Below are 22,113 nucleotides of genomic sequence, written 5' to 3'. Positions count from 1 at the left end.
TCCTGTGAGTCCTGGTCATCTAAGGCAGCAGTCTTGAATCTGTTCTGGATGTAAAATTCAGACATCTGGGCCATCTATTCCTACCAGAGATTTCTCAGGTGGTCTTCCTTGATCAAACCTGATTTTTCTTAACTCAGAGTGAATTCACAGCCTCTTGTTTCCTGTGGAAACAAAAGCAAAATCTCTTCTCCAAAGTAATATACCTTTTGACTTCAATTTTGAAGTCAAGGTATTTTCAAAATACCTATCTTGGATTAATTCAGCAACATTTATAAGCAAGTATCTTTTAGGAGCTGTTGCTCCTTCCTCGGCATTCAAACAATTCAAAGAGAGCATAATAGCATACAGTCATTTAGTTAGATAGATTGCTATAAAAATGTCTGCTTGATAGTGGGGTGGGGGATGGGCAAACTTCTAAATGAGTCTTTGATCTCAGAGTTTATATTCCCATCAGCTCTACAAACACCAAGTAATGTTCAGTGTTGATGACATGAAGAATAGGAAGGTGCGCTTTTTAACTATTGTTTGACAGGAAGAATGTGTGTATAAAAACATATAACATTACTTGATGGTGGTCATTATGGAAATCTGTGGGCACACGAAGGGACAAATAAGAGTGCTTTCATATCTGTGCTGTGTAGGAGGGGGGATGGTTCTCTTTTGTTGTGATTCCAAGGGTATTAGAGTTGCTAATTGAAAATAATTCGAATAGAATATGCCCAAAGAGACAGAAATTTAAAAACACGGTCTAATGGGGGCATTGTAAGAAACACATGAGAGGTATACAGCTTCTTTGAGGAAAAATACCAATAAATATAAATGGAACTTTGGAGGATTGGGAGTGCGAGTATTGGGTTGGATCTGATCAAGATGGAGTGTTGCAGTAGGAAACACAGACTCTACGAAGAGAACACCAAAACGAACTCAGATGTGGCGATGGCTATTTTAATTAAAATGACACCCCTTTGTACGTGAGCCATCCAGTCAGTATGTATGTGTGCATATGATATATGCATGTGTACTTGGCTTTGAATGTATCCGTGTGTTTTCATGTGAACTCTCCCCTGCATGTTCATCTGAGGTCGTTGTCAGCATGACTTCATTAGTCACTGTCCACCTTATTTTTTGAAGCAATTGCTTTACTGAGTCTGGAGCTTACCATTTCAGCTAGGCTTGCTGGCCAGCAAATTTTTGGGTTCTATCTGGCTATTCCTCTCTGGCTCTGGGGTTACAACTCTTTTCTACCTTGCCTAGCTTCTTACATGAACACTAGGAGTTTGAACTCAGCTCTGTTCACATGCTTACACAACAGGGACCTAGCCATCTGAGTCATGTCCCCAGCTATGCCCGTCAGTTATGCAGATGGAAATTTAGTCATCAGGATAGGGGAGTGTTTTGTTTTAAGGATGGGTGCTCCTAGTTCTCCAAAGGGTGGGCCTGCTACCTCTAGCTCTACACTTTCTGCACCACTGGTGCTTCTGGTCTCTGGTCTCCGCACCAACTACATGTAATATATGACAGTTTACCCACACGTTTCCGCAAATCTGAGAGCAAATATCTTTTTTTTAAAAAAAAAATAACTTCTAAAATTCACTTATTTTCTCTACTTGGTTGTCAGATGTGTTGTAATTTTAAAAAGTGGCGCATGAGAACAGAGAAAGACCATGAGACAGAGCTCTCATGAAAGGGGTTTTTATTAGGGAAAAGAGAAAGGGAAAAGCGGGGAGGGAAGAGGAGAGGCTGGCTTCTGGGAACAGGAGTAGCAGAAGAGAAGAGAGGATGGGAGGGGGAACTGACAGATAGGTGGAGATAGAGACAGAGAGAAAGAGAGATGGGATGTGGGCAGGACCCCTTTTAAAAGGAAACATAATGAATGTGCACAGGAGGTGCTCTTAGTGGTTCCAGTTGAGGACATAGACCCTAATGCCTGAATAACAGGCTGCAGGGCAGTGTTGAAGGCTTGGTTAGATTCAGTGTGGAAATGGGAAAAGAATATTTTCATATCATGGCTGTTTAGTGACCCTAGGTTAATGACCCTCTCCTGAAAAGTTGATTAGCATACAAGCATTGTTCATAAAACAAAAACAAGTCTCTGAGGTCGGGGAGATAGCTTAGTTTGTAAAGTGCTTGCCTAGCCTGAATGAAACCCTGAGTTTTATCCTCAGCATTGAATAAGCCTGTGATCCCTACATTCAGAGTTTGAAGCCAGCCTGCAACATGTGTCAAAATAACTGAACTAAATCTCCCTGTGTTATGTGTGTTCAATATTCTGTTTGTTTGCTTATTTTAAAAGAGGACTGGGATGCATGAACCCAGGTCTCAGAATGAATAAATATGTAAATGAGAATTAAGGTATAGTGGTACATACTTGTAACCATAACTTTGGAGAAGTGGAGGCTGAAAGTCAGGTCAAGGTCCTCTACCTCTTTGTTAGCACTACAAGTTATTATAACCACGTTATTTTTAGAAATTTCAGTTATGTTATAGATGAGTTGACACCTGAATAATATTGCCCAGAAAATGTGCATATCAGATAAAGCCCAGTGCATGCTTATATTACAATATTATCCTATTTTTTAAATCTCAAGTTAGCATATAATTGCTCATCCCGTACTTTATTTGGTTAAATCTGAAAACTTAACACTTGAAGAATATGTAAAATATTACAGTTAGAGTTGTAGCCAGGATTTCTTTTTGTGAGTTCGTAGTCTTGTTGATAAAAGAATATAAAGTCAGAAGGAAGCTAGAAGATCATTTTATTAGAATTTGGGAGAAAAACAACAGGTCATACTCTTGTAATTCTTGGCAGCTGCCAGGAGTAAAGAAATGTTTAAGAAGGAAAGATAGAGCCCATTTTCACAACAGAAATCTTGTTAGTTTAACATGGCTTGAATTTACTTTTGTAAGTAGTTACACCAAGTTTTTTTGGTGCCTCCCCCCCCCCCCCATCTTGGCACAAGCTAGAGTCGCCTGGGTATAAGAAACCACAGTTGAGAAAATGTCTCTACAGATTGGCCTATAAGCAAGTCTCTTGATTAATGAATAATGTGGGAGGTCCCAGTCCACTGTGGGCAACGCCACTCTTGGCAGGTGGTTCTGGGCTGTATGAGAAGACAGGCTGAGCAAACCTTGATGAACAAGCCAATAAGCGGAACACCCTGACTTCCCTGCTCTCACTTTTCTTTTAGCGACTGGCTGTGCCGTCCGCAGAGATGGGTCAGACTTACTGATCATGTTGTTTGCGTGGAAAGATTGATTTCCTTTCTCTTTGTTGACTCTGAAGAATATACGTTGGTTACTGTCAAGCCTCTGAGTCTCTATAGCCTCTGATTAAGTAGACAAGTGTTAAGACACACTTAACAGAACCATAGGACTCTTGGAGAGATATTCCGTCATCCCCTGGAACCTTTCTGGCCTAGAGGCAAGGGTCAATATATTGACTGTCTTCTTAACCTATACATAATTTTTGGACTAAATTTTAGTTGTTAAAAGAAGGTCAGTTCTACTAGTCTTGAACAAAAGCTTGTGCATAGGGCACTTCTGACTGTTTTTTGTCTTTCATGAAACAGATTTATCTGGCATGGGATTGAAGCTCAAATTTCTTACAGTCATTCTTTCCAAAAATAGATATAAATTGCCTGGTGAATTAAAGCAGAGTTAAATTTTTCCTCTTAGGCTCAGTGATCAAGTTAAATCAATAGGAGTCAGCAGGAAGTACCTGTTTGGGAATCAGGAGTTATATTAGTCAACAAGAACTAAGTTTTCTGGCCAGCAAGGATTAGGACTTAAGCTTCTTGGAAAGCAGTAATATCTCACACTGCTGAATCCCAGAGTTATTTTGGAGAGAAACAAGACCCAAAAGCATAGTAGGAACTGGGGTGGTATGTTGTCACCAATTCCAGAGTTACTTTAGTTCACAGGGATTAAATTTTCCCACCTATGAAGTTCAGGAACCACAGTCACCCTGATTAATAGGGATCAAATTTTATTCTTTTCTTTTTATAATATAGTAAAAGAATGATTGCCTCTCTTAGGTACAACACTAATATCTTTCATGTAAGGGTCTGGAGTGGTGAGGAGGGAGGAAGCCTAAGTGAAAGAGCGACTTATTTTATTTTATTACCACAGATGGGAAATCTTAAAGACCCAGTTGGTTCAGTATGTAAAATAACTTTCTTAAAGCCAGAAGAACCCACAATGAAGGTCTGGTATTAACTGTTTGGTCTGATACAAAAAGCACGTAGACCTTATCATCATGCAATAGGACACCCAGAAATCATACATGTGAATAACCACCATTTTCTTTTTAATAAAAAGCACCCAAGTGAGATTAACATGATTGTAAGAAAGAAACAGAAGTACTTATGAAGCAAGAGAAAGTTACCTGAGATATACTGTAAATGGAGACTACATTTTCGTTACCTGGCTGCCCAGACCCGAATAAAAACATAAAAACTATATTAATTACAACACTGTTTAGCCAACAGCTCAAGCGTATTCCTAGCTAGCTCCTATATCTTAAATTAACCTATTTCTATTAATCTGTATATCACCACAAGGCTGTGACTTACTGGTGAGGTTCTGACTCCTTTCTCCTTTGACAGCTACATGGCATCTGCCTGACTCCACCTTTTTCTCCCTGCATTCAGTTTAGTTTTCCCGCCTAGCTCTATTCTGCCCTGCCATAAGCCAAAACAGCTTCTTTATTTTCCAATGGTAATAAAACATATTTATAGCATACAGAGGGATCTTACATCAGTATATAGCCACCATGTGAGGAAAGAGCCTGAGATAGGCACAGGAATGCATTCACAGAAGGAAATTATAGGTAGGAAGAAGGGGAGAATTTTGACCTTAGAGAGTCTACTAAGAAGGAAATTTGTTTGTAACTAGGAGCATTGAAAGATCTCATGTTCAAAAGCTGAGCTTTGTTTTCACCTCCTACGTCTCTGATTTTCCAAGCTGCTCATGGGCTAGGATCCATGAAAGAACTTGGAGGGATCAGGAAGTGTGTCCACATGAATTTGCACTGCTGCTTTGGGAGCACATGGAGGAACAGAGAGAAAGCAGCCTACCATGTAAATACCATAGCCCCACCTTAGGATGGAGTGGGCTGAGACTAGACAGATCTGTGACCTATATTAGCAGAGCCGTCAACTCCTTCAGATTCCAAGGTGTTGAAAACAACTAACCTTGATTTTAATACCTTTGCAAGTTGCATGACACTTCTTCCCAACTAGAAATTCAAATGCCTAGGGACATTGGGGCATGCATCCAGCTGTGAGCACAGCACACAGTGCAAGGCACAGCCAGTACTCTCCATTATGATCAGATCAGAAGGTAAGGTCCAAAGGTCATTATAATTGAGTGCCCATCCTCTGGGGCCTTCAAGCCTACTAATATTGACAGTATGTCATGATATAATTGAGATATTCTCTCCACACCTAACCCTTTCAGTTTGGGAAAACTGTGCATCATTTCTTCTGTTCTTTCTTTCATATTTATCCAGTTTAATTTTATTTGTACCTGACTTTTAGCTTACTGTTTTCGTGTTGGACCAAAATCCCACTGAGCTTCTATAATTACAGCATCATATTGTGAAGACTTGGCCATTAGCTGGTGTGAATCCAGGCCTTTCCTGCAGCCTTTTCTAGAGCTACAGGCTGGCAGCCCTTGTACACATGTATATCTTCTTGAAGTTGTTTCATAGTCTTGGCCAACTCTGGAAGCACAAGAAACAGGCATATGAACCAACTGGCACAGTTAAAATGTGGTTGGGCCAAAGTGTATGGTTGTGTCAATTCTCTCAGGATCTCAGCATTTTCATACTAACTTATCAAGTGATCTAGAGAACAAGAAGGGAATTGAAAGTTGGCATGATGCCAGGGAGAACTCAGAAATTAGAATGGAGTTGGAAGAAGAATGAGTGATAGGCTCTTAAGAATTAACCAAAGGAGAAAAAAAACCAAAGGTGGTAGCAGTTGGAATTCAGACATTTCTTGCAAAGCATTCTGAATATAAGGTCATGAATGAAGTTTAGTCTTTGTGGGAACGTTTTCCAGAAGGAAACTACCATGCAGAGAATTTTGTGAAAGGTATAAAGGCTACAGTGTGAGCTGAAGATGACACACCCTGTTTTGAATTGGATTTCCTGCTAGTTGTGATCAGAGGCATTCTTCCCGGACTAGGGTGAATTCAGTTCCAGTGTTTACTTGTAAAACTGAATTCAGTCATTGTGTTTGCACTTTGGCTTCCTGCCTACAATTAAAAGTACAGAGCTGACTTCAGTTAGTGACTCTCTATGATTTTGTGTCCCTCATAAAGAGGAGGGAGAAGAGAGGGGAAAACCCAAGAGGTGACTGAGTTCATTTACATAGAGTGCCAGTGGGCAGCTGCTGGCTGCCTGTGGTCACATGATTCTGTGGAGAATCCTGATCTTCCACTTACTGGAATTGGGAGTGGGAAGAGAGAACCCTCCCTTTTCATACTTGTAGCTTGCCATCACCCGCTGAGCTACTACTTACTTCTACTTTGTTAATAAGCACAGATGAACATTCAGGAACTTTCTTTTCCTTGTTCTTTCTGCACTGTTGTATGTGAAGAAAAACTTCCAAAAGGAGAGCTCACAGGCAGTGAAGTGGTACTTTGGCTAGTGGGCCTGATTGTTACTGTTTTGCCCTAGAGGGAGCACCGAGATATGGGCACAGCTGACTAAATTTATGGGGAATATCTCTAAGATATACTCCTCTTCTCTAGAGTCATAAAAAGATGGGAAAGTATTCTTTCTGACTCCAGTATTGTATGACGATACCTGGCAACTGCCACAGTATGAATCTGAACAGATTGTTTTTCCATTGCCTATGGAGGCGGCTTCAGCCCTGATGCCCTAAAAAGGAGTCATCTTTTGGGGCCTTTCCCAGAATTTCCTATCTCAACACTGAAGAAGAATCCTCTGCAACATATATGTCTTGTATGCAATGGATTTTAGTTGTTTTTACCCCAGTTAGTCTGTCATACACTATCCCTTAACCTTTGGAATCCCTTTGTCAGCAAGTCTCCCTCCTAATTTCCTGTCTTCTTTTTGTGTGTGAACAGTTACTTAGGGTTGCCTACATTAGCATGGGGGAGAGAGGCTATTTACTGGAGCATGAGCAGTTTATCAGTGGTTATGCCACTGAAACAAATTACACCCCTCAGTAAGCAGTACCCCTCAAGAAGAGGTGGGGTCCCATGGGGCCACTCTCACACCCATGGTGAAATTCTGACCTTCAGTCTGTAATCTTACGTAGTACTTTTCTCCATAGATGCCTTGAGCTCTCCTAAGTGTGTGGTCATCTTCTGACTGTTACAGTCCTTTCACGATCTCCGCTGAGCTCCACTTGTTCTTGGCCCTTTGACCCCTGTGTAGTAACTGCTGCTCACCACAATCCGAGCATTCTTAGATGAAGACCGAGAGCAGCACTGATATAGCTGTTGCTAGGAAAGCAGTTTGACACCTTCACCAGTTTGTAATATCAATTGGTTTTCCCCTAGGGTACTAAGTTTTCACTACCCAGCATGCTCCCTCCTGTGGAGCAGGCCAGCTTCAACTCTATCGCTCCTTGTTTTCACAAGCTTCTTTTATTGCCATGCAGCTTAAACAAAGTGAATCTCTTATTCTGAATCTCTCAAGTAAAAGTTCATGTATATAGAAAAATACTGTTTGTTTCATTTGATCTGATTTTTTTCTATCTTGAATGCGCACCATTCACTTGACATCGTGTATACTTCAAATCTTGTGCCATCTTGGTTTTCATTTCTGACCCCAGTTACTGTTGTGTCATCACAGTAGCTCCCCAGATTTGGTTTTGTATTATGACGATGCTGATATTTCCTTCCAAAACATCTAGCTAGCTATTTGATTTTACTTGGATAGGCTATGATTTAAAGTCACCATGAATTTCTCTTAAGACTTATTAAAAAATAAATTACAATTTTTGATTGAGCATTAATTGAGCATTCCTGAGAAGGAAGCATATACCAGGGATCAACATAGTGCAAAGCAGCCTGGCTGGTACCGCAACTGGACCCCAAGCCTGCACACAGAGCCTGAACTGGACTTTATGCTCACCAAGTCCCTGGAGCAATGTTGTCTGTGAGTAGGGGCCTCGGATGCTGATGATTCACCAGTATCTCAGAAACAATGTCTTTAGAATAAACGTCACCCTTCTAGTTATTGTGGGAAAAATTCTGTGCCTAACAATACTTTTCATACTGACATATTCCAGTGTCTGTCTCAAAAACCAATCCCTGACATCCTAGAATATAGCAGCTGTTTATCTCATGGTGTAGTATATTTATTCCTATGCACAACTGGGTAGTTAAAGACACCTAGTTAAGAATCTACCGAAGAGGGGCTGGAGAGATGGAGAGGTGGTTCAGCCCTTAAGAATAATGGTTGTTATTGCAATGCACCTGGTTTCATTTAACCTGTGTATGCATAATCATTCTTTACAAATAAAGAAATTATTTTAGGCCGTTTTCTAAATAGTATTTCTCCTATAACTGAAAATTAAAACACTTTGTAAATGATATAAATGGAAGAATCTTTGATGTACTATTTTAAATCAGAAATATATAAATTCTCAAACACATATGTAATAAAGTCGACTTTAATTCTAGGTGTCAATAATCATAAACCTCGACTCTCTATATAAAAATAATTCAGAATAAGAGCAGATTTATCCACAGAAACCAGGAATTTGAGCCAAAAAGGTTTGCAATGATGTATCTCCAGCACTGGAAGTTAATTCCCATATAGATGATTGATTATACCTAGCATAACTATCTGTTGTAAATGAAAGAGAAAGAAAAATCTTTCTTGAAAAGAGGCTAAAGGAATTCATGAGAGCTAAGTCATCTCTACAGAAGACACCTAAAGGATTCTTTGGACTAATGAGAAAGATAAATACATTCATGATGCTATGGGAAAGAATAAACACGACCTTAATTAAAAGTAAACGAGTAAGAGAAATACACCAGATACTGCAAGGTCAACAAAGTGACAGGAATTAATATACTTTTCAGTAATAACTCTGAATGTAAGTGCTTTCATTCCCTAGTCAAAGGGCAGACAAAAGGCAGAGTACTACACTGGAGAGGTTTTTGTTGTTGTTGTTTGTTTTTGGAGGATCCGTATGTTTTTGCCTCCATGAAATATAGCTTACTGTCAAAAACAGATAGACAGTGCTTTGGGTAAAAGAATAAAAAAGGGTATCCCAAACAAATGAAATTAGGAAACAAGCAAATTTCAGCTGGCAAAAGTGAATTCAAATTGAAATTAACCAAAAGAGGTGGACAAGATTGCATTCAAGTTTAAGAGAACAGTACACTAAGAGAACACTGTAATTTAAAAAGCAAATATGTCACTGAACACATGCTCACCCATTTTTATAAACAAGTATTATGTGTAAAGATAAACAAGACAACACAATAATAGTAGGTGACTTCAGCATGCCAGTCATACTGATAGATCACCCCAATAAAAGTAGGAATTTCTGTTTGAATTAAATGACATCATAAATTAAATAGACCTAATAGAATACCCATTCTCCAGAATAGCTCATGGAACTTCCTCCAAAATGAACAGTTTTAACAACCATAAGAAAATTGGAGCAATTTTATATTATCAAAATTGAATAAAAGATGTCCACAAGAGAAATTGTAGAACATACACAAACTCTTAGAGATCAAATTACACATTAATGAATGATGAATGAGCCATTGAGAAAAAAATCCTAGAATAAAATGAAAATAAAAACACAGTTACTAAAACCTATGAGATTCAATTAAGGCAGTCCTAAGAGGGAAGTTGACTACATTTTAAAAAATAATAAGAGAGATCTCTCAAAAAAAAAAAACACTTAATGGTGTACCAAGAAGCCAAAGCCTCAACTTACTGAACTCAGTGAAACAATGAAGATCATAAAATAATGAAGTTTAAAAGAAAATAATAAACAATACAAAGAAGCAATAAAACAATTTGGTTCATTGAAAACAGTTAAACAGATCTGCAAAGCCTTAACCAAAAGAGAAAGAAAAGATCCAAATGCATAAATTATAAATGAAAAGGAGTCATTATGACAGATACTAATGAAATTCAGGGAACCATAGTGTATGTCTTAGTGATTTATGTGCCACTGAATCAGAAATCTGAAGGAAGGGGACGATTTTCTTCTAGACACACAAAAATTAAGCCAAGAAGAGATAAATGATTTAAACAAATCTGTAGCACACAGTTGGATTGAAGCATTAATAAAAATATTTTCCAACCCCAAAACATCAAAGTCCAAATGGATTCATTGCTGAATTCCACCAGACACTTGAAGAACTATTTTATTCAGTAAAATAGAAAAAGAAGGGTTCTTTTTTTCAAAGTTTGTATGACTCTGACTCTAAAACCAAATTTAAAAAGTCATTTATCATCAGTCTCTCCTGTGATCATAGATGCAACAATTCTCAGTAAAATATTTGCAAAACAAAATCAAGAAGACTTCAGAAGAGTTTTCTTTTGTGACTAAGTTATCTTCATCCCAGAGATACTGCAGTGGATCAACATTTTCAAAAAAATGAATGTAATAATCACAAAAATGTAGTCAGACAGAAATCATGGTCATCTCAATAAATGCGGAAAAAACATTTGATGAAACACAGCATTCCTTCATTAAAAAAAAACCCTAAAGTGACTCAGAATACAAGGACCAACAAAATAAAGACTATATATGACAAATGTGTGGTTAACTTTCTACAAAATGGAGAAGAATTCTAAGAGAGTGTCCATCTTCCTTCGCTGTTGTCCAATATAGTGCTTAGTTTAGCAGAAGCATAAATTAAGGGATAAAAATAAAGGAATTAAAATCGAAAATAAGTAAAATATTCTTATTTGCAGATATGTTTCTATACAAAATACCTTAAAGATTTCACAATAAAACTCTTAGAACTTGTAAGTACTTTCAGTAAAATGGTAGAATAAGATTTAACATTCAGAAATCTGTGATCTTCTTTATAGAAAGCTACAACTAGTCAAAATGCAGAGAATAGCTGCATTTCATGGTGGTTCTAGCCCCAGGGATACACATATAACACAACCTCTTCACCTAAGGTTCAAGGAACATCATAGGATGAGGGCAGAAAGATTATCAATGCCAGAGACCAGAGAATCTGCTGTGAGATTCTGCCTCCTAGAATTGACAAGGAAGTTTCACCCATAATGCCTTAAGAATGTGGCTGACTTAATAACATTTGAACAGGAAAAACACAAACATGCTAACACTGAAGTGGAAAATAACACAGGGCTTTATCCCTAGACAAAGAATTACTATCAACTAAGGAATGCTGAGAGCCAGAGAATTAATTTTCCCCAGGGTGAGCCCCCTAATTGGTTATCTATTACCAAGTGGTCAGCCCCAAATTGTGTCATACAAGCATACTATTCAGATTCCATCTCTTGTAGTTTTGTTTTTATGTTGTTATGCCTGTGGCAATGTACTCCAGAAAAACTCCACAGAACTGGATTCCAACGTAAGGCACAAGAGGGTTGCTATTTTACAAACCCGAGTTTGGACCACCCCTTTCCAGCACCCCAGTGCAGTGGGTGGGGAAAGTGTGGCAGCGAGCCAGGGAGGAGAGGACTTTTAAAGGGGAAAAAGCTTCAATCAGGGGAGTTCATGTCCTGTCATCTTGAGATTGGATAAGGAAGGCATAGGGTAAGGTAGTCTCTGAAACCGTCGGTCAGTTTTGGGGTGCAAAACCCTAACAAAGAGCCATAAATTACTGACAAGGTTCTTCAAGGACAGGAGGCCTCTCAGGAACATGCGGACCTCCTTAAATTTCATGGCCCTGCTTCTTAATTGGTGATTTCTTGGGGTATCTGTTAAAATTTTGCTATTGCAGCACACTTGTGGAGCAGAGATGGGTGTCCGCTCATTATATGGCTTAAGATGAAGCCCCCTTTTTAAACGGAGTTTGCAAAGTCAGGTCTCACAACGTGTGTATATGTTTGTGTGTGTATGTAATAATAACAGAGAAAGGGGCCATGAGTTTGATAGGGAGTCCAGGGCGAGTGGAAGAAGAGGGGTTAGAAATAGAAAAGGGAAAGGGGAAAATGATGTTATTATATTTTAATTAAATTTTATTAAGATTTTATTTTTATTTTATGCATATGAGTGTTTGCCTGCATTCATGTCTGTGCACCACTCTGCAGTCACACAGAAGCCAAAGAAGAGCGTGTCATGTGTCCTGACTGGAGTTACAAACTTGTGAGATGCCATGTAGCTGCTGGGAATGACCCTGGCTGTGGCTGCTAAGTCCTCTGCCGCCTCTTATATTCTAATTTAAAGATAAAAGGAAAAACTGTGATCTTTCTCTATACCAATAATAAATGTGCTGAGAAAGAAATCAGAGAATCAGCCCATTCACAGCTGTCCTTCCTTTCCTTTCCTGTCCTGTCGTGTTGTGTCCAGTCCTGACCTGACCTCTCCTGTTCTGTCCTGTCCTGACCTGACCTGTCCTATCGTGTCGTGTCGTGTCCAGTCCTGACCTGACCTGACCTGTCCTGTCCTGTTCTGTGCCGTCCTGTCCCGTCCTGTCCCGTCATGTCCCGTCCTGTCCCGTCCTGTCCTGTTCTGTCCTGTTCTGTCCCATCCCGTGCTGTGTTGTGCTGTGCTGTGCTATGCTGTCCTTCCCTTCCTTTCCCTTCCCTTCCCTTCCCTTCCCTTCCCTTCCCTTCCCTTCCCTTCCCTTCTTTCCTTCACTTCCCTTCCCTTCCCTTCCCTTCTTTCCTTCACTTCCCTTCCCTTCCCTTTCCTTCTTCCCTTCCCTTCTTCCCTTCCCTTCCCTTCCCTGTATGTGTGCATTTATTTATTTGTTTGTTTTGATTCATTTATTTAGTTATGCATTTATTTATTTGGTTTTTCAAGTCAGGGTTTCTCTGTGTAACCTCCCTAGCTGTCCTGGAACTATCTCTTGTAGAGCATGCCTGCCTCGAACTAACAGAAATCCACCTGCTTCTGCCTCCCAAGTGCTAGAATTAAAAGTCACCACTGCGCTCTCTCTCTCTCTCTCTCTCTCTCTCTCTCTCTCTCTCTCTCTCTCTCTCTCTCTCTCTCAACCTCTACAGTGAAAACTGTAAAACACTGAAGAAAGAAATTGAAGAAAACATTAACATTCGAGGATGAAGTGGCTTTCTGTTCTCATGATTTTGGGAATCAGCATCCTACAGAACAGTGGTGAAGAGCTCTTCCTGCTCTTCCAGAGGACCTACCTGAGTTTGGTTCCTGCATTCATGTGAGGCAGCTCACAACCACCTGTAACTCCAGTTACAGGGGATTTGATGCCCTCATCTGGCCTCTGAAGACATTTACACAGACACACACAGGCACACATTTCTAAATAAAAATAATAAAAGACAAAAACCTTTAAAAACAAAGTAGCTCCGTCTTAAATAGACAAGCCTTGCTTGGCTGCCTAGATTGGTTGGGCAGTTGCTGCAGGAGATTCTTTCTGTGCAGTGGTTTTCCCCTTACTGCTGTTTGCAAGGGGTTTGGCCATGGGACCAAGAACATCTACAAACCTAAATTTCCTGTGAATACATACGTGGTTCTCAAACATGGGCATACCGATGGGAGTTTGTAGCTCAAGAACAGCTACTTTTAGTGTGCAGACTAGACTTTCTGGTTTAAAGAACAGAAAAAGATCAAGATATAAAGAAAATCGAGGCATTCCGTAGTCAACTAATTTGATTATTATGACCAAGGAATCCCGCAGGGTCAGTGTGGTGGTAGAATGGATGATTTTGTTTTTTGGTTTGTTTGGTTTGTATTTGAGACAGTACTTCACTGTGTAACCTTGGCTGTCCTGGAACTCAATTCATAGACCAGACTGGCTCCGAGATCCTCCTGCCTCTGCCTCCTGAGTAGTGGGATTAAAGGCGTCATCATGCTCCATGCCCAGCTAGATGAATATTTAAGTGAAGACTGCTTGTCATGTTCTTACTGTTGGGAAGAAATACTTACGTAACTCTATGAGCCATTCAAAAGCTGGCACACCAGGTTTTGTTCCTTTTAGAGATCTAAGAATGTATTTATTTTTGGAAATTGTGCAAGAAATATCTTAGAAATGCTTTGCAGATATTTTGATGTTTGGGGAAATATGTAGCATTTCTTTGGTAAATTTGTATTAGTAACTTGAGGATGAAGTACCAATAAAATATATTTTTTCCTTAGATTCAATGTATTTGTTTAAGAGGGAATGGAATGTAAACATTTCTTAGATCATCATATTTCCGTGAACATTTGTGCTATTAATAACCTATTGATATATGACAGCTGTAACTGACTACACTTCAGTATACCTGGTTGTATGCAGTGGTTTAATTTCAGTTATGGATAGCAAGTAGGCTTTACCTTTATTTGTAGATTTGAACTTTATTTTCAATTATTTTTGTCTTTTTTTAGATTTAAATATAATTACAACATTTTCCCCCTTTCTTCCCTTCAACCCCTCCTTTGTGCGACCTTTTTCAAATTTATGACCTCTTTTTCTTTAGTTGTTACATAATGTATACATATTCCTAAATATATAAATACAGCCTGGGCATGTGTATATACTGTTATTTGTATGTTTGTGATTTACAGGCTGTTATGTAAGGAATTTTTGACTTTACAAATTGTTACAGCTTGTTACACTGTAAGTGACTTCAAATCTTACAATCAGTGATCAAAACCCAATACGTTTATCTGAATGCATGAGCAGAATAAGGATTGCTAAAATGGACTGAAACTACCATTTACAGAATATCACATATTTCCTGCCTGTAATTTCTTAGAAGAAGTAAGGATCATTTAAACTAAAGTATCAAGTAAATCATGTCTGTCACAACTGTTATATCTCCAATAAATCAGAAGTATGATATTGTTTTATTTATCCTATGTTTATCATTATTTTACCATCTAAATGTAATTTTAATCATTTGATTGCTTAAGAATGAAAACAGTGCATTAATGATGTTTTTAAGAGAAAAATGCCTCTGACACCCTCTTCAGGCCTCCAAGGGCACACTTTCAGGATACACATGTGCACATCTGCAAACCACTCATGTGCATAACATTAAAATAAGTAAGTCTTTTTTTAAAGAAAACAAGTAAAAACAAATGCCCGGTGAGTCTCCACTGGAGAAAGTCAATTCTCCTTTTGCCAGTGGTTATCAATTACAGCTCGCATCTCAGTTGGGGGTGGGGCCCCATGTTTACTTCCTCCCCTTGGTGTTGGACCCTCATCTTACTTGAACCTATACAGGCACTGTGCATGCTCCCACAATTTCTGTGAGGTCATATGTGTGTCTATCCTTTTGTGTCTGGAGGATACTTTCTTTGGAGCCATGTAGAAGGAGCTGCAGGCTGCGTTCCTGCTGCCCAGTTCCTGGCCACCTGGCTAGCTTATGCCCCGAAATAACAACACACAAATTGTATTCTTTTAAACACTGCCTGGCCCATTATATCTAGCCTCTTCTTGGCTAACTCTCATATCTTGCTTAACCAATATTTAGTAATCTGTGTAGCTCCAGTCTTACCGGGAGAGATTCAGCATGTCTGACCTGGCGGCTTGCTCCATCGCATCTGCGTCTGCCCTGGAGAGGAGAGACATGGCGTCTGCCTAACTTCCTCTTCCTCCCAGCATTCTATTCTTTTTACTCCACCCACCTATCTAAATTCTGCCCTATCAGATGGGCCAAGGCAGTTTTCTTTATTAACCAATGAAATCCCACATCAGAGCCATCTATCACCTCTGGCCCTTTTAATCATTAACTTCTCTTGTGCATAAGTCTCTGAGCCCTGACAGAGCTTTTTTCCCTACTTTATCCCTTTCTCCCACCCACCTTCCCAATTAGTCCTTCCACTCCAGTCTTTTCTGTGTCTCTCCCCAACAATATATTCTATTTTCCCTTCCTTGTAAAGTCCTCTCTCCCTGTGTAATTCCTCAATAGGTACCTAATCTCTGTGTTTATGCCTTTGCAGCATACATACCAAAAGCTTAAAAACTAACATCCACATGAAAGAGACTGCTTTACCTCATTCAGAATGATTTTTTCCTAGTTCCATTCATTTGCCTGTAAATTTCATTTTTAGCAGCAGAATAATATTCCACTGTGTAAATGTACCACATCTCATTGCTGATCTGTTGATTGACAGCTAGGCTGTTTCAGTTTCCTTTAGTTATCAGAGCAGCAGTGAATGTGGATGAGCAAGTGTCTCTGGAATAAGATGGACAGTCTGTTGAGCATATGCCCAAGAGTTGACGTTCCTGGATTTTCCTCTTTCTGAGGAACAGCCACACTGATTTCCATAGTGGCCTTGGCAGTTGAAATTCCTATGAGCAATGAATAAGTGTTCTCCTTTCCCCAAAATCTTGCCAGTGCATGCTGTCATTTGTTTTATTGATCTTGGCCATTCTTACTGGAGTAATATGAATTCTCAAAGTAGTTTTAATTTCTGTCCCTCTGATGGCTAAGACTGTTGAATATTCATCTTTTGAACACTGCTTGTTTAATTCTGTACCCCAATTTTAAATTCGGTTTATCTCTTGCTGTTCAAGTTCTTCTTATTTTCATTTTGTATATTTTAGATACTAACCCTCTATCGGATGTCTAAGTGGTAAAGATATCTTCTATTTCATAGCCTACCACTTTGTCTGAATGATGGTTTCCTTGCCATGCAGAAACTTTTCAGCTTCATGAGGTCCCATTATTGATTGTTGGTCTTAGTACCTGTGGCAATGGTGTCCTGTTCAGGAGGTTTTCTCCTATGCCAGTGAGTTCAAGTGTATCCTCTACTTTTCCTTCTGTTATCTTCAGTGTATCTATTCTTATGCTGAGGCCCTTGATCCATTTGGACTTGAATTTTATGCAGGGTGATGAATGTAGATATGTCTTCATTCCTCTACGCAGCCATCCAATTTGATCAACACCATTTGCTAAAGATGTTGACTTTTTACCAGTGTGTATTTTTTGACTTCTTTGTCAAAAACCAGGAGGACTATGCCTGGGTCCTCAATTCAATTTTCTTGATAAAGTGTCCCAAAGGTTTGGATATGTTGTTTTTATTTTTAAAAGGTTTTAATTTTCTTCTTGATTTTGGTCTTGACCCATTTACTTTCTGTTGTTGATATCCAACTTTAGTCTATGGTGGTTAGATGCAGGGAATTTCAAGTTTTAATTTTCTTATGTCTGTCTAGACTTGCTTTGTTTCCTAATACGTGGTCAGTTTTGGAGAAAGTTCCATGCGCTACTGAAAAGAAAGTTTTGGGTTTGTTTGTTTGTTTGTTTGTTTGTTGGGGTGAAATGTTCTCTAGATATCTGTTAGGTCCATTTGATTTATAATGTTATTTAACTCGAGCATTTCTCTGTTTTTGTGTCTGTGCTTTGGGGGGATTTTTATTGTTGTTTTTGTTTTGTTTTGTTTGTCTAGTGACTTGTCTATTGGCAGACAAGTGTATTGAAGTGACCCACTATCACTGTATGAGGGTCAATACGTGATTTTAGCTATATGAACTTGGATGCCCTTTGGTTGGTGTATCCATGCCTAGAATTGTCTTAAACACCGGAGATTTGCTCTTTTTGTAATCTGTTAGTGAGACTTAGCACTAAGGTTTTTGTTTGAAATCCTAAATTTTTCATTTACAGTTTGGTTTTCTTTAGTGATTTTTTTTTCTTTCATATCTTGAACTGTTTTCATTATTTTGCTCATTATTTCATTATTTTGTTTCTTTGTGATCTCACAGTTTTCAGTAAAGGGTTTTTTCATATTCTCTCTAAGGTCTTTGAAGATATAATTGCTATTCTGAAGCCCTTGTCTTGGGCTTATCTGTAGTGCATTTCCTAAGGACAACCATGATAGGATTACTGGGTTCTAGTGTGGGGTGCTGACTTGACTGTTTATGTTTTTGGTTTTTTTGCTGGGGTCTAGAAATCAGGGGTTATGGAGTTTAAAGTGTCAAGGGGTTAATATCTGGTCCAGTGTTTTGAGGATAGGTGTTCCGTGTTTTGGTTTCTGTTACCCTCAGAATCCTAGGCGAGTGTGGTGGCTTGCGGGCTTGCTGGTAGGGAGTGCTTCCACTATCTACTCAAAAGTCACATCACAGTTTTTCATATTAAGGGAATGAGCTCAATCAAATGGACTTAGATTTTTTTTCACTTCTATGCCTTTTATATTTTAGTATGATTGCATAAATCAGTGTACATTAACTTATAATAAATTAATGAGATTCAGATCATCTATACATGCACACATTGCATTAATCATGTACCTCCAGCTGTGTGAAGAGATGGTTCACTCCTTTGTATTCTTTTCCAAAATATTCTAGTTCCTTTGTGTTTTTGTATAAATTTTTCCTTATTTTATATTTTTCCTTTCCTTCCCTTTCTTCCCTTCCCCCGACTCACTCTGTAGCCCAGGCTCCTCTGGAACTTGAGGACATGTTGCTCCAGCTTCTTGAGTCTCAGGAATGCAGTTATAAACTACAGTACCTGTCTTACTTCATTTTAATTTGATTTATTTTGCTTTAGTTGGGTTTTTGAGACAAGGTCTTCTCTATTTAACATGTGTTGGCCTGGAACTTATGATCTTCCTTTCTCAGCTTCCCAAGTAGTGTGGTTACAAGTATGTGCTTCCATAGCCTGCTTTCATATAGATTTTAGGGTAATCGTGTGTGTGTGTGTATTTGCAAAAATAAAAATAAAAAACAAAAATCTTAAAATGTTGTCATTTCAATGGGAATTGTGTTAAATCTCTATTTTAAGGTTCTTGTTTCTTGTAGGGAGAATTGAGTTTTTTAGTCTGTAACACCGTATGTTCCTCTAGTTCCAAAGATTTCATCAGTGTTTTGTAGCTTTAGTGGTAAATTATAACATGTTAAATTGAAGCCTGCCTGCCTGCCTTCCTTCTTTCCTTCCTTCCTTCTTTTCTTTCTTCCCAGAATTTTTCTATATATAATTTGTGCTACCCTAAATTTTGTGCTTCCCTGTGTTTCAGCATAATGAGTGTTAGAATTTTGTTCAGCCTATTACTGTAGTTACAATTTTGGTGGCCATGTGTTTATTGAAAAAATATATTTGTACTTCATTTTTATTTCTTCCGTTCTAAAATCTTAACTGAACTCATTAGATTTAGGCGTTATCTTTAGGTTCTTTGGTAATTATTTATTTATTCATTTATTTCTGTAGTGGTGGTATGTGTGTGTTTTGCTGTTGTTATCCATGAGATTGTATAGCAGAAATGGGGGCATAAAGATCATAAATTCAAGGTCATCCTCAACCATATGGAGTTTGAAGCCAGCTTACACAACACGATGCCTATCTCAAAATGTGTATGTGGGGGAAGTCATATTTTCCTGCTTCTTTTCTGGTGTGTGTGCTTATTCTTTCCTTCCTGCACCATGCATTACTGACTGAACTTTCAGCATTGCATTTAATAAAAATGTAGAAAGAGAAAATTTTTTAATTACCTTCTTAACATTAAGTTGAAAGAGTTTTCTTTTTTACATCAAAGAGATTTTTCATTACCAGTTGGTGTTATCTCTCTCCCCACCTATCATTGTTGTCTAATGAGAGGAACAAGGTAATGTTTCTTTCAAAACCTGAGCATTTAAGTTTTTCTTTTTAAGAGCACATCTTGATTTAAAGATTGCACTAAAGTATCACATTAGAGCACTGAGAAAAACCTCATAATTTGTTTGGTGACTTTTAGCTGTTTGTCTCTCTCAATACAAATACAATTGATGCTTGTGACTGGCTGGTAACAAGGGTCCATGTTCATTCACTGTTTAATATTATATTATTTGAAAGATTAGATCTGCTTAAAATATCAAGATTTTATTTGCAAATAATAGCCAATTCATTGTTTGAGTGCTTCTTTGATACTCAGAGTCTTTGCTCATTCTCATCTGTGTCTCTTCCTGAGAGGACATGGATCTTCCTCAGAGGGCTCAAGCCTAAGGGCTTACATGACCTCCCATAACTAGCATGAGACTCGCACAGAAAAGTAAGGTCTGTCCTATGGTTAGGAACCCTTCTTCCTGATGGCTGCTATGGTCCTTGCAATTGATTGCGAGGGATGGCTCTCTTCCTAGACTGATGTGGTCTTATGTGTCTAGTATCACGAACAGCTGCCACTCCAGGCCCTGGCTTAAGTGGTCTTAGCCACTCATCGTTAGGAATGCTGTAGTTTAGCGTACTGTCTTGATTTTTAACACAGCGTTCCTTGTTTCACAATCTAAGGAGAATCCAAGTTGCAGAAAAACTGATAAATTTCTTTTTCTTTTTTAGGCAGAAACTTCTTATCCCAAATGGAAGCTGTCCTATTATTCTGAATACATATTTTTGTCAGAAAGCTGTTGCAAGAGAAGCAGTGCCTGAAGAATACTGTCAGGATGCCTCTCTTCCAAGAAGAGACATTACGTTGGCCCGGATGTTTAGAATTGAGGAGATAACATGTAGTTCATCCAGAAATCAGGTAAATTCTCATTGACTTTGAATTCTTACACTTGTAATATTGTTGATCTCTGTATTTGAAAGTAAGGATATTCGTCTTCTGTTCCCAACTATATGTGCTAGTGTGTGTGTGTGTGTGTGTGTTGTTACCATTATTGTACCAGAAGATATGAAAGCTGAAGGAACATTTAGTCATGGTCTCATTATATAATTTTCCATTACATGGCTTTAGTCTGTATTTCAGTTTATTACAACATGAAAGTTCTCAGTGCTGTGGGGTTATGATTAGCACATTCGGGGATTATAAAGTATTTTCTCTATTTTTACCTTAAAATTAAGAGTTTTAAGTCTTTATTATGTTCTCTGTTTTCCTGGTATCTGTGTCCATTGAGATAAAACTGTATAATTATGTTAGAAGCTATATGATAGAGATTGATTTAATGAAGTTTGGGATAAGGACTCTGAACTATTTCAAAATGGATTTGGAATTTCACAGTAATTCACTGATAGTGGGTAGGGTATATGTCCATGAAGACTCAGCTCTGTGAATCTGTTTTCAGTACACTGAAATCAAATTCTCTAATTTCCCAGAATCACCGCAGGATAAAATGTTGAGATTCAAAGGAAGAAGGAGGGGAAATCAGAAAGTGGGTAAAGCTTCACCCGCTTGAAACCATTGAAAAAACATCTTCCACCGACTACCAAGAGAAGTAACTGGAAGGAGTAATTTGAGGAGGGCCTATGACCTCCACACACATGCCATATAGTACACACACACATGGGGGCAGGGGATATTAAATTAAATCATAAAATTTAAATTTGTCAAAGTATACTTTTAAACAGTTTATGCTATGTGAAACTCTTCAGATATGTTTTGTTAGATAACAGAAACCATGTAGCATACTGGTAAAGAATACAGATTTTGAGAGGGCTGGAGAGAAGGCTTAGCATTAAGAGTCTTCTGCTGCCAGTCGGTGGTGGTACATAACTTTAATCCTAGCAGATTAATTGGGAGGCAGAGCTAAGCAGGTCTCTGAGTTTGAGGTCAGTCTGGTCTACAGAGCTAGTTTTAGGGCACAGGGTTACACAGAGAAAACTTGTCTCATAAAACAAAACAAAGGGGGGAGGAGAGAGAGAGAGAGACAGACAGACAGACAGACAGACAGACAGACAGAGACTGAGACTGTGCTGCTATTCCAGAGGACCCAAGTTCAGTGCCCGGCATCTACATAGGTAACTGTAGCTGCAGGAGATCCAGTGCCCTCTCTAGTTCTCCAGAGATGCCTGCACTCATGTATGCAGTTCCCACTGACACAGAGAAAATAACAAAGTATCTTGGAAACATGTACTTTGTTTCACATCCTGCCACAGCAGCTTTATGCTAGGTCACTTTGAGCCTTTTTATCTATGAGAATAGCTCGTTGTGAGAATAAATAGTAATATGTAAAGAACTGAGTCTAAAAGATAACAAATACTTCAAAAGTGTCATTGCCTTATGATCTTTGATATTATATAGTTGTGAGAATACATGAGTTTGCAAATTGCTTAAATTAACAGATTACACATTCAATTATCTAATAAAATGACTCATT

General features: G+C 38.6%; 1 protein-coding gene across 4 annotated transcripts in view; it reads left to right on the top strand.

Moving 5' to 3' along the window:
- The window catches only part of Spidr (scaffold protein involved in DNA repair), a 217,147-nt gene that overhangs the window by 102,320 nt on the left and 92,714 nt on the right, over positions 1-22,113 (top strand). For all 4 annotated transcript variants that reach the window (XM_075970685.1, XM_075970694.1, XM_075970704.1 and 1 more), the window contains one exon: positions 20,357-20,543. In XM_075970685.1, coding sequence (XP_075826800.1) covers positions 20,357-20,543 — 187 coding nt within the window. The remainder of the gene's footprint in view (positions 1-20,356; positions 20,544-22,113) is intronic.

The sequence above is a fragment of the Microtus pennsylvanicus genome, chromosome 1, assembly GCF_037038515.1.
Source record: "Microtus pennsylvanicus isolate mMicPen1 chromosome 1, mMicPen1.hap1, whole genome shotgun sequence".
NCBI classification, from domain to species: Eukaryota; Metazoa; Chordata; class Mammalia; order Rodentia; family Cricetidae; genus Microtus; species Microtus pennsylvanicus.
The sequence above is the reverse complement of the archived record's forward strand: the minus strand, read 5'-3'. Positions and strand labels throughout refer to the sequence as shown.